Source organism: Nyctereutes procyonoides, unplaced genomic scaffold, assembly GCF_905146905.1.
Source record: "Nyctereutes procyonoides isolate TBG_1078 unplaced genomic scaffold, NYPRO_anot_genome, whole genome shotgun sequence".
Classification (NCBI taxonomy): Eukaryota; Metazoa; Chordata; class Mammalia; order Carnivora; family Canidae; genus Nyctereutes; species Nyctereutes procyonoides.
This window is the reverse complement of record NW_026575145.1, coordinates 15,155,117-15,169,149: the sequence shown is the minus strand read 5'-3', so window position 1 is coordinate 15,169,149 and position 14,033 is coordinate 15,155,117. Positions and strand designations below refer to the sequence as shown.

Sequence of the window (14,033 nt, the reverse complement as noted above, 5' to 3'; positions counted from 1 at the left end):
AATGATATATTGCTTTTAATTCAACCTCAAAAGAATGTGAAGAATCTATAAATAAAATTTCTATAAATGAGTGTTTCATTCTTCCCACATAAATAACCTAAATTAAATTACATGGAATTCTTCAAGGTTATTTCATGTTGCCTGGTTTATCAAATAATTCTAAAAGATTGTCTCAAATATACATTCTCAAAATTATTCAGCTTCGTGCAACTCAAAATGTGGTCCATTAGCTTTTTGTAACTACTCTGAGAAGAAATGAATATAGAAATCAAGAACATTTAAAAATAGTCTGACAGTAGTTTTATGTCTATTGAATCTAATAATTGGGGTTTGGATTTTTTTTAAATTCATTTATTGGATTTTGCAAAATTGGGACCCTCAGATACGAAATAAAAATTGATCCTTCACCTTGATAGTTTGAGAACATTGATCTAGTTAAATACTCAGTATTTGTATTAACTGCCCATTTTTGTTTTCCTTTTGAAGTATTTGTATATTATAAATTGTAGGGGGGGCATAGAATTCGACAGATTTCATAGGAGTGTGTTGAAACTTTCTGAAAAATTTTATTTAATTCTAAACTCTTGCTAAATTTATATGAAATTCTACTTTAGGGAACAAGTTTTGAGGAACAATGTAATAGAAAAAAAGGTTGTTTTTGAGAGTTGTGAGGGAGTTGTTAAGGCAACTACTACATTTAATTATCAGCAAGCATAGTCTGTAGTCACAGGAGGCAGGAAAATTGAGGGGGAGAAAAGACCAGTTATTTCTTCAAACTTACAGGAAGGAGTAGAGACAAAATGCACACTTGGTTAATAGGAGTTTATTTTAAGTTTTGTGAAATGTTGCCTTAAATTTTGCGTGTAGTTATTTTAATTGTTGGATTTGTCTTAAATTTTGAGGTCATCTTGTATTTATAACAGTAAATCAAACAGTTTTTATGGTGGTTTCCTAAAATACATGTAACATTTGTTGTTAATGTCCATAGTCTTTTGTTATAAACATCTTTAGTGTGTATGTAATTTAATGTGTAGTTCGTGATTAAGTTTTGTCCTTTCTTTTCCCCTCTTTCTAGGAAGATGATCCATATGATCTTGAAGACCTTTCTGCACAGAAATGAGGGAAATACAAAGAACCAAATATAGTTCTGAACTTTGGGATCTGTATTTTGAGATGATTCTATTTTCAGAATGAGAAGTATATCTGGTTATCTTTATGAATGTAGAGACATGAAAAGAGAGTTATGATGGCAAAAAACAAAGAGCCTCGCCCCCCATCCTATACTATCAGTGTAGTTGGACTCTCTGGGACTGAAAAAGACAAAGGTAACTGTGGAGTTGGAAAGTCTTGTTTGTGCAATAGATTTGTACGCTCAAAAGCAGATGAATATTACCCAGAGCATACTTCTGTGCTTAGCACCATTGACTTTGGAGGACGAGTAGTAAACAATGATCACTTTCTGTACTGGGGCGACATAACACAAAATGGTGAAGATGGAGTAGAATGCAAAATTCATGTCATTGAACAAACGGAGTTCATTGATGACCAGACTTTCTTGCCTCATCGGAGTACGAATTTACAACCATATATAAAACGTGCAGCTGCCTCTAAACTGCAGTCAGCAGAAAAATTAATGTACATTTGCACTGATCAACTGGGCTTGGAGCAAGACTTTGAACAGAAGCAAATGCCTGAAGGGAAGCTCAATGTGGATGGATTTTTACTGTGCATTGATGTGAGTCAGGGATGTAATAGGAAGTTTGATGATCAACTTAAATTTGTGAATAATCTTTTTGTCCAACTATCAAAATCAAAAAAACCTGTAATAATAGCAGCAACTAAATGTGATGAATGCGTGGATCATTATCTTAGAGAAGTTCAGGCATTTGCTTCAAACAAAAAGAACCTTCTTGTAGTGGAAACATCAGCACGATTTAATGTCAACATTGAGACATGTTTCACTGCACTGGTACAAATGTTGGATAAAACTCGTGGCAAGCCTAAAATTATTCCCTATCTGGATGCTTATAAAACACAGCGACAACTTGTTGTCACAGCAACAGATAAGTTTGAAAAACTTGTGCAGACTGTGAGAGATTATCATGCAACTTGGAAAACTGTTAGTAATAAATTAAAAAATCATCCTGATTATGAAGAATACATCAACTTAGAGGGAACAAGAAAGGCCAGAAATGCGTTTTCAAAGCATATAGAACAACTTAAACAGGAACATATAAGAAAAAGGAGAGAAGAATATATAAATACTTTACCAAGAGCTTTCAACACTCTTTTGCCAAACCTAGAAGAGATTGAACATTTAAATTGGTCAGAAGCTTTGAAGTTAATGGAAAAGAGAGCAGATTTTCAGTTATGTTTTGTGGTGCTAGAAAAAACACCGTGGGATGAAACTGACCATATAGATAAAATTAATGATAGACGAATCCCATTTGACCTCCTGAGCACTTTAGAAGCTGAAAAAGTTTATCAGAACCACGTACAGCATCTCATATCAGAGAAGAGAAGGGTAGAAATGAAGGAAAAATTCAAAAAGACTTTGGAAAAAATTCAGTTCATTTCACCTGGGCAGCCATGGGAAGAAGTTATGTGCTTTGTTATGGAGGATGAAGCCTTCAAATATATCACTGAGGCTGATAGCAAAGAGGTGTATGGTAGGCATCAGCGAGAAATAGTTGAAAAAGCCAAAGAAGAGTTTCAGGAAATGCTTTTTGAGCACTCCGAACTTTTTTATGATTTAGATCTTAATGCAACACCTAGTTCAGATAAAATGAGTGAAATTCATACAGTTTTGAGTGAAGAACCTAGATATAAAGCTTTACAGAAACTTGCACCTGATAGGGAATCTCTTCTCCTTAAGCACATAGGGTTTGTTTATCATCCCACTAAAGAAACCTGTCTTAGTGGCCAAAATTGTACAGACATTAAAGTAGAGCAGTTACTTGCTAGTAGTCTTTTGCAGTTGGATCATGGCCGCTTACGATTGTATCATGATAGTACCAATATAGATAAAGTTAACCTTTTCATTTTAGGGAAGGATGGCCTTGCCCAAGAACTAGCAAATGAGATAAGAACACAATCCACTGATGATGAGTATGCCTTAGATGGAAAAATTTATGAACTTGATCTTCGGCCAGTTGATGCCAAGTCGCCTTACTTCTTAAGTCAGTTGTGGACTACCGCCTTTAAACCACATGGGTGCTTCTGTGTATTTAATTCCATTGAGTCACTGAATTTTATTGGGGAATTTATTGGAAAAATAAGAACTGAAGCTTCTCAGATCAGAAAAGATAAGTACATGGCTAATCTTCCATTTACTTTAATTCTGGCTAATCAGAGAGATTCTATGAGTAAGAATCTACCAATTCTCAGGCACCAAGGGCAACAGTTGGCAAACAAGTTACAATGCCCTTTTGTAGATGTACCTCCTGGTACGTATCCTCGTAAATTTAATGAAACCCAAATAAAGCAGGCTCTCAGAGGAGTATTAGAATCAGTTAAGCATAATTTAGATGTGGTGAGCCCAGTTCCCACCAGTAAGGATATATCAGAAGCTGACTTGAGAATTGTCATGTGTGCCATGTGTGGTGATCCTTTTAGTGTGGATCTTATTCTTTCACCCTTCCTTGATTCTCATTCTTGTAGTGCTGCTCAAGCTGGACAGAATAATTCTCTAATGCTTGATAAAATCATTGGTGAAAAAAGGAGGCGAATACAGATCACCATACTATCCTACCATTCCTCAATTGGAGTAAGGAAAGATGAACTGGTTCATGGATATATATTAGTTTATTCTGCCAAACGGAAAGCGTCAATGGGAATGCTTCGAGCATTTCTATCAGAAGTTCAGGACACCATTCCTGTACAGCTGGTGGCAGTTACTGACAGCCAAGCAGATTTTTTTGAAAATGAGGCTATCAAGGAATTAATGACTGAAGGAGAACATATCGCAACTGAGATCACTGCTAAATTTACAGCACTGTATTCTTTATCTCAGTATCATCGGCAAACTGAGGTCTTTACATTGTTTTTCAGTGATGTTCTAGAGAAAAAAAATATGATAGAAAATTCCTATTTATCTGATAATACAAGGGAATCAACCCATCAAAGTGAGGATGTTTTTCTACCATCTCCCAGAGACTGTTTTCCATATAACAACTACCCCGATTCAGATGATGATACAGAAGCACCACCTCCTTACAGTCCAATTGGAGATGATGTACAGTTGCTTCCAACACCTAGTGACCGTTCCAGATATAGATTAGATTTAGAAGGAAATGAGTATCCTATTCATAGCACCCCAAACTGTCATGATCATGAACGCAACCATAAAGTGCCTCCACCTATTAAACCTAAACCAGTTGTACCTAAGACAAATGTGAAAAAACTGGATCCAAACCTTTTAAAAACAATTGAAGCTGGTATTGGTAAAAATCCAAGAAAACAAACTTCCCGGGTTCCTTTGGCACATCCTGAAGATATGGATCCTTCAGATAACTATGCGGAACCCATTGACACAATTTTCAAACAGAAGAGCTATCCTGATGAGATATATGCTGTCCCAGATGATAGTCAGACTCGCTCTATTAAAATTCGAAACTCATTTGTAAATAACACCCAAGGAGATGAAGAAAATGGATTTTCTGATAGAACGTCAAAAAGTCATGGAGAAAGAAGGCCTTCAAAATACAAATATAAATCTAAAACCCTGTTTAGTAAAGCCAAATCTTACTATAGAAGAACACATTCAGATGCAAGTGATGATGAGGCTTTTACCACTTCTAAAACAAAAAGAAAAGGAAGACATCGTGGAAGTGAAGAAGATCCACTTCTTTCTCCTGTTGAAACTTGGAAAGGTGGTATTGATAATCCTGCAATCACTTCAGACCAGGAATTAGATGATAAGAAAATGAAGAAGAAAACTCACAAAGTAAAAGAAGATAAAAAGGTAAGTTTAACTTATAGTAAGTAATGTTTATGAAGATACTTGTTTTTGCCTTTTAAAATATGTATTTAAAAATAAAATAAAATATGTATTTTTTAAAGATGATGAATTTAACTTTGAGAACTTAGGATACTTTAAGTCATTCAGTAAATATAATTAGCAGCTCTTTAATTTTCTGAATACTTTGTGAGGGTGAATTATTTTCATTATAAATTGCCTTTTTTTTTTCCTTGTGCCTTATTTAGTGTAGATGTTTGAATTCATATTCTTCAGTATAATCCTTCCAGGTGATTATGTTTATTTTCCTTATAGAAACCTAGGAAGAGAGTGATTTTGCTCTTTTGTTGTTGTTTTTAAGTGTCCCGTTTATCTCTTTTTGCCTTCTTGAGCTGTCAGTTTTGCAAAATTAATTTGATATACCTGTCTCATTCAAGGATATTAATATAGTCAAACCTAGTAATTTGTAATATTGGAAATTTACTAACAGTTCTAGGAAAATCTTCTTTGTGGATGGTGGTATTTTGCCTAAAGACATGTAGAAAAGTTTCTGAAGTTTGAATTGTGGTATTCTGACTAAATAGCAGTATTTCAGTAGATACTAATTTACCTGGTGGTATTAAGCACTAAAAGCTTAAATATGTATGCTAAAGTGTATTTAATAATTTTCATTGGATCTTTATCACAGTGGTACTTTAGCACCTTCATTTCTAGTACTCTTCATTCTTGAGTATGCACAAGCTTTGTTCAAGATTTTTGTTGTTTTAAGGTAGCTTTCAGCAGGCTTTTATTCTTCATGTTGATAGTTTCTTCATCAGTTGCATCCATAGTCTTAATATGTGTACTTAATATGGGTACTCGCACACATGCTAATAATTAAATCTCATTGGCATCTTTAATGCTCACATATTATCGCTAGTCCTCCCTACACATTTTATCACTGCCAGAAAACTTCAGCACTTTTTCTCAGTTTATGCTATTAAAACTACTTAATGCTTAGTAACAAAGACAAAGCATTTACAGTTTTTACATTTTAAATTGCTTTTGTGATAGTGTTTTTTCCATTTTTGGTCATAAGTCTACTTAACTGTTTTGGTGACTTTTTTCCTTAAATTTCAACTTAGAGAATAGTTGGAGGAACAGTAAAAGGAACTTTCAAATACGCTTTACTGATATTACCAGCTGTTCGCATTTTGCTTCGCTTCCTTAATCTATTTATTTTGGGTATTTATTGGTATTTATTCATTTTGAGCCCTGTGAGATTAAGTTGGAGATATTGGACTCTTTTTACCTAAGTACTTTATTCCCTAAGAATAAGAACATTCTCTTAAATAGCAACAGTACAGATATCAAAATCAGGAAATTCAGTAATGATGCAGTATTATTTAATATACAGTCTGTGATCAAAAACATAGATTTTGAACATGTCAGACATCTTATTAGTTTTCTTTTATATCTTCTCCCAATGTTCTCTAATTTTTATTCAGTTCCAGTAATAATGTATACATATTTTTTTTCACTTAGTCGTATTTCACCATATTGCTCCGTAGTATTTTGATTATAGTTTTAGTTATTACATTGTTTTCCATTTAGCAAGTTGTATTAAAACTGGGTGGTTAGGCTTCCAGATTTTAAATTTTGCTATTTTTCATTGCAGTGGCCAGTTTGCATAAAGGTTTGTTCCTTTTCATTTATTATAGCAACTGGAATCACTAGATTTAGAGACATGACTCTTTCAGTGACTTGATATTTATTACTATAGTGTTTTTAGTATTAATTTCTTGATTATGAGCATTGTGTGGGGAAGGAATATGGTTAAATTTGTATTTATATTCTGAAATTTTAGCACAGCCTCCGATTCCAGTTAGTTTATTAATAACTTCCTCAAATTGAATTAAATTTCCTCATACCTGATTTGTCTTAGTCTCTTAATATGCGTGGTCCCTGACTTATAAGATGGTTCAGTTTAGGAACTTTCACCTTTATGATGGTGCAAAAGCAAGTAGAAACCATACTTAGAATTTTGAATTTTGATCTTTTCTTGGGCTAGGGAGATGCAGTATGATACTCTTGAGTGATGCTGGGCAATGGCAGTAAGCTGTAGCTCCATTCATCCAGATGATCACAAGGTTGAACAACCATTTTGTTTTTCACTTTCAGTAGAGTATTCAATAAATTAAAAGATACTCGACACTTTATTAATAGCATAGGCTTGCATTAGATGATTTTGAGCAACTGCAGTCTAATGTGTTTTGAGCGCATGTAGGGTAGGCCAGGTAAAGTATGATGTTCAGAATGTTAGGTGTATCAAGTGCTTTTTTCATAGGGTTATTGGGTTTATTGGGATGTAACCCTTATCATAAGCTCAGGAATACAAGTGTTTTATTGACTTTAAAATCCAGGGTTTTTTGTTCTGTTTTTAACAGCTCCTAAATCTGGATATGTCTAACAATTAATAGCATATCTTAATTAACACAAGATTTTATACTTTTTTTTTTAGTGGTATATAAAGTAATGGTGGTATTTACAATCACTGCATCTTAAAGTTGACAAACAGCAGTTTGTCTTTATTTTTTATTATTCCACAGAAAAAAATGGACCTAGATTCTTTTCCTCCACACTTGCAAATGGTTCATATATTTCATTCCACTCAATCTTTTGTTTAATGTATCTTTTTTCATTCCGTTTCAGTCTTTTCCTCATTTCTATTGAAGTGGTGAGCTGACTTTGAGCCCTATTTATAATCTGCTTTTAGTTGTCTTAAATCACAGTAGTTTCAGCTGTCTTACTTTTAGAGCTAGTTTAGAATTTCCTTGCACTTATAACATTGCTTTAATTTTTAGATTCAGGGGATCCCTGGGTGGCTCAGCGGTTTCGCGCCTGCCTTTGGCCCAGGGCGCAATCCTGGAGTCCTGGGATCGAGTCCTGCGTTGGGCTCCCGGCATGGAGCCTGCTTCTCCCTCTGCCTGTGTCTCTGCCTCTCTCTCTCTCTCTCTCTCTCTCTCTCTCTGTGTGTGTGTGTCTACCATAAATAAATAAAAATAAATCTTTTAAAAAAATTTTAGATTCATGTATTATGATATTTGAACTCTAAGAAAATTGGAGAAATTATATTTTAGAAGCTTTTACATCTATAAGTAATTTTTAAATCAGGTGTAACTTAAGAGTTTAGTTTCATAAGCATAGGTTACAGTGAAATTTCACAGATACAGTTTTTTTTTTTCACAGATACAGTTTTGTGTCACAGTTGTGTTTTATGGCTTTGTATATATGCACAGTGAAATGCTTTAGCTTACTCCAAGACTATTATTTTTTTAATTTTTATTTTATTTGAATTCAATTAATATATAGTGTATTATTAATTTCAGAAGTAGAGTTCAGTGATTCATCAGTTGTATATAATACCCATTGCTCATTACATCATGTACCCTCCTTAATGCTCATCACCCAGTTACCTCATCTGCCCACCCCCACCCCTCCAGCAGCCCTCAGTTTGTTTTGTATGGTTAAAAGTCTCTTATAGTTTTTCTCCCTCTCTGATTTTGTCTTATTTTTATTATATCACAGTTATCCATGGTATTTTTTTTTTTAAGTATTACAGAGAAAGACTGGAGCACTTTATTTTGACTTAGTTTGTCTGAAAATATTTTCACTGTCAGCTGGACTTGAGTAATTGTCCTTTCATGTTTCAGTTCAGTAAGCATTCACTAAAAACCTGCTAAACACTTAAAATCTGTAGAAAAAGCTATTGAAGGATATAAAACGTTGAAGACATGCATCCCTTAAAGAGCTTAAATGGTATTTTGAGAGATCATACCTTGTGCTTGGGGCATTGTTAAGAAAGTACTACTAGAGCAATTTAAGGAAGCATAGTGTAATAGTTAAGAGCACCTGTTCCGGAGCCAGACTTCTGGAATTTGAGTCCAGGCTCTGCCACTTCCTAACTGTAAATGTGTAACCTCTCTGCACTTCAACTAGGAAAATACAGATATATATAGTTTTTTTGTTTTAAGATTTTATTTATTTATTTATTATTTATTTATTTATTTATTTATTATTGAGAGAGACAGAGTGAGGCAGAGACATAGGTAGAGGGAGGAGAAGCAGGCCCCATGTGAGAGCTGGATGTGGGACTCGATCCTGAAACTCCAGGATCACAACCTGAGCCAAAGGCAGACAGTCAACTGCTTGAGCCACCCAGGCATCCTGATAATCTTTTTTTTTTTAAGAGATTTATTTATTTATTAATGAGAAACAGAGAGGCAAAGACATAGAGAGAGGGGGAAGCAGGCTCCTTGCAGAGAGAGCCCGATGTGGGACTCGATCCCGGATCCTAGGATCACACCGTGAGCCAAAGGCAGATAGATGCTCAACCGCTGAGCCGCCCAGGCATCCCAATAGTCATACTTCTTAAGACTGTTATGAGAAATCAGTTCATATTTATTTGGAACAGTGCCTGACACATTGGTAAATTTGTTAAGTAAAAAAAGTGTATACACTATTCTGTGATAGTATTGCTTAAATAAAACATTTTTTAAAGATTTTATTTTTTCATGAGAGAGACAGAGAGGCAGTGACGTAGGCAGAGGGAGAAGCAGGCTCCCCATGAGGACTCTGATACAGGACTCAATCCTGGATCCCAGGATCACGCCCTGAGCTGAAGGCAGAGCTGAAGGCAGACGCTCAACTGCTGAGCCACCCAGGCTTCCCGCTTAATTATAAATATTAAAATAATACAGAGAGATTGCCATAGAGTGTATAGAATTAATTTAACAAAATTTCATGAAGAGAAAGGTGTAAATCACCAGTTTGGTATATTTTGATTGGCTTTGAGGAAGAATAAAATATATTTTAGGTGGAGAGAATCATTTGTACAGAGGCATAAAATTGTGACTAAAGTAAGGTGAGAGATGACAGGAAACTGCTCTTTTAGAGATATTGAGAAATAGCATTGCATTTATAAAAATCTGCTAAACTGAAGAGCTAGTTTAAATCCAAAAGCAGTTTACTAAGCAAGCCCTGAGAAGTAAGGAAAGTTGTGTTGGACTTGAGGTTGAAGGTAGGGAAGAGATTGGCATCACATAGTCTAGGTGGGAAGCTGATATACATACAGTTTTATTTAAAAAAAAATTTTTTTTTAATGGGCTCCACGCTGAGTATCAAGCTCAGTATGAGGCTTGAACTCACAACCGTGAAATCAAGGCCTGAACTGAGATCAAGGGTTGGATGCTTAACCAGCTGAACCACCCAGGCACCCTTAGTTTTATTTGTATTTATTTAAGAATTTATTTTTAAGTGTTCTTTATACCTAGCATGAAGTTGAAACTTAGAACCTCAAGATCAAGAGTCACATGCTCTACCAACTGAGCCAGCCAGGTACCCCTGCATACCCAGTTTTAAAGTTATAGGGATACAGAGACCAAATGAGAAATCAATAAAGCCAGAAGTTGATTAAGAAGACTAGAAAAATAGACAAGTGTCCTGCAAGATTGATCAGAAAAAAGAAGGCATAATTAAATACTGAGAATTAAAAAGCGACCATAATCATAGATTAAAAAGAAAATACTGTCAACAATTTTATGTCAAGACATTTAAAAGTTTAAACAAAATTAACAAACTCCTACAAAATAGAATGTACCTAGACAGAGCTTTGAATAATCCCATAACTATTAAATAAGTTGTGGAGTAGTAGTTGTATCTTGTATAAGAATACCATGCCCAGATCAAAATCCAAAAGACTTTTCAAGGAACAAATCATTTCAGTGTTGTACAGCAGGAGAATACATTCTTTAATTCATTCTCTGAAGGAAACAGCAGGAGAATACATTCTTTAATTCATTCTCTGAAGTCATTTAGTCCTTCCTTTTCTTTTTATTTTTTAAGATTTTATTTATTTATTTGACAGAGAGCTAGAGCCAGAGAGCACAAGCAGGGGGAATGGCAGAGGGAGAAGAAGAAATAGGCTCCTCACTGGCCAGGGAGCCCAATGTGGGGCTCATTCCCAGTATCCTGGGATCATGACCTGAACTGAAGACAGATGCCTAACTGATGAACTGACTGAGCCACTCAGGTCCCCCTGAAGTCATCTAGTAGTCTTCATTTCAGAACTAGACAAGGATGGTATATGAAAGAAAAATTATAGTCCTGTTTTTCTTAGGAGTGTATATGGAAAAAATCCTAAATGAAATTCAGGTCTACAGACTCCTGACAAATTTTAAAATCCAACAATTTATGAAAACGAAGTTAGTTTAATTTTTTAACTTTGTAGCACAATCTGATTTGACCTGTTCTTGGTGGCAAAATCTGATTTGAGGCTATTTTTATCATTGTTTATCTTAGAGTAAATAACTGTACAGTTCATTGCAAAAATATTAGTATATTTGAGTACAGGGAACTGATCCACAATTTAATGGGATTACATAATTGACATTTTTTGCAGTGTACATTATGACGAATGTCAAAAAGTTTCCAAAATTTTTAAAAAATTTTATTTATTTACTCATGAAACAGAAGGGACAGACAGGCAGAGGGAGAAGCAGGCTCCCCACAGGGAGCCCGATGTGGAACTGGATCCCAGAACTCCAGGACCATGCCTGGAACCAAAGGCAGACGCTCAACTGCTGAGCCACCCAGGCATCCCAAAATTTCCAAATTCAAAAACCTGTTTCCCTCAAGGGTTTTAGATAAGGGATTTTGGACCTGTAAACAGCAAAAAGCATGCAACAACAATAGATGAAATGCACTTCATAATTTAACAAATTCATAGAAAACTATATTGTGAACAGATAAGAATCTTAAGAAAATCCAAGGTATCTATAAATAATAAGTGAAATCTGCAACAAATATGCTTAATGGGGGAAATGGATTCCTTTTTCAACCTGGAACAAGATAATAATGTACACACTGTTGCTACTTTATTCAGTATTATGTGGATATCCTACTCCAAGCAATAAGGAAAAAAAAGCATGAATATTGGAATGAAGGAAACACAATTGTCATTATTGACTGATGTGATTGTTTATGTAAAAGCCAAAAAGGATCTACAAATAAATTATTAGATAGAAGAGTTAGCAAAATATCTTGATATATCTCAGTAACCAAAAGTCCATTGCATCTCTGTATGTCAGCAATAAACAACTAGTAAAAATAGAGAAAGTGTCACTTTAAAAAACATGGTAGATTATCCAGTGCCTGGGAGTAATTATAACGTGTGCAAATCAGTATGTAGAAAGGTGAAAAACTATTGAAAGACAGTGAAAAAGATCTAAATAAATGAACTCTAGTGCCTTCCTATCCATGAATATAGTGTATCATGAAGAAGTCATTGCTCTTCAGGCTAATCTCTGCATTCAGTGTTTCATTCAAAGTGTCAGGATTTTCAGGTAATTTCATACACTGATTCTAACCCATATATGGAAGAGTAAAGAGCTTAGAATAGGACACTTAAGAAAGGCAAAGGTGGATTGTTGGTGATGGGTGATATGTGCTTATTTTATCAGATAATGTAAACCTTTGGCATGTAAAACTGTTATTGGCACAGAGATAGGTACATTGACCAATGGAATTGAATAGAGCACCTCAAAACATACAGTCCTCTGGGGTGGAGCTGTTATTCCAACATGGTAGCTGTATGGGGCTATTGCGGTGTGGCTAATCTGAATTGGAATGTACTAATCTAGAGAGTAAGAAAAGCCTCCCTGAGAAGTTATTTTAAGTAAGATCTGATGGGTTAATAATAGGACTTAAGTAAGGGAATAGTTGGGTGAACAGAAGAATATTTAATGCTGTATGAATAGATTGTTCATTTTGTAAAAGGGAATGTGGTATGTTCTTCAAAGAGGCCCCTGTGGGTGGTCATTAATCTAAGGAAGGTGCTGGCATACTTTCTGTAAAGAGCCAGATAATGCTTTAGGCTTTGCAGGTTAATACAGCCTCTGTTATAAGTGCTCAGATCTTCTGTTAGGGTACCAAAGCAGCCACTGACAGTATGTAAACAGATGAGTATGGCTGTTTTCAAAAACAGGCAGCAGGCTGGATTGGGTCCCCAGGCCATAGTTTCCTGATCCTAATTTTGTGGGAGAGAATAGTACAAGGAGAGGCCTGAGAGTTGGGTCTAGGCTTAGACCTTTTTAGCATTGTTAGACTTTTTTGTTATTTAGCTTTACAGTAATTTGCAACTAAACAGTGGTTGGATTTGAAATCACTTCATTTCAGTCTGGAGAATGGGTTGGGTGATGGAAGACCAATTGGTATATTACAGTAATCTAAATCATGATAAAAGCTTTGAGTAGTTGCAGTGGGGAGGGAGAATGGTGGCAGTGGAGAGAATGAGATGGATTTGAGAGTACTTAAAATCCCTAAGGTTTGATGATGTGTATTGTAGTGGTGGGGAAGAGTGAGGATGGTGAATGAGCTAGGAAAGATACCTTCTTGGTTTCTAGCTTCTGCAGCTTCAAGCACTGATGCTGTTTATGATGTAGAACATTAGAAATTTACCAGGTTTGGAGTTGGGGAGTGGAAATTAAAACTGGCTGTAGAGTTCAAGTGGAAATGCCAATTTAGCAGTTAGTTGTAACAGTCCTCACAGGAGAGGTCTAAGTTAGAGATACATATTTAGGAGCCAATAAAGTAGAGATGGCAATAGATTAAATTGACCTAGGGAGAGTACAGAGGAGTAGGTACAGAGGGAGAGTACAGAAGAGTACAGTCTTGAGGTGAGGAATCGCCAGCGTTGAATGGCCAAGTAGTAAAGATGATCCTTAAGAACAGAAGGTAGAGAGTAAGAGTAACACTTATTAGCCTTTTTGAGCTGATTTTTATTTATTTATTTATGACACACACACACACACACAGAGAGAGAGAGAGAGAGAGAGAGAGAGAGAGGCAGGCAGAGACACAGGCAGAGGGAGAAGCAGGCTCCATGCACCGGAGCCCGACGTGGGATTCGATCCCGGGTCTCCAGGATCACGCCCTGGGCCAAAGGCAGGTGCTAAACTGCTTCGCCACCCAGGGATCCCAGCTGATTCTTTCACTTGTAAATTAATGATTATAATACCTGAAATTGTGATCGGAATCA

The 14,033-nt window shown here is 35.6% G+C and overlaps 1 protein-coding gene across 5 annotated transcripts in view; it reads left to right on the top strand.

Annotated features, from left to right (window-relative positions):
- Positions 1–14,033, top strand: part of ARHGAP5 (Rho GTPase activating protein 5) — a 79,536-nt gene that overhangs the window by 15,188 nt on the left and 50,315 nt on the right. For all 5 annotated transcript variants that reach the window (XM_055309073.1, XM_055309072.1, XM_055309074.1 and 2 more), the window contains one exon: positions 1,076–4,963. In XM_055309073.1, the coding sequence (XP_055165048.1) occupies positions 1,244–4,963 (3,720 nt within the window). In that variant the 5' untranslated portion in view covers positions 1,076–1,243. The remainder of the gene's footprint in view (positions 1–1,075; positions 4,964–14,033) is intronic.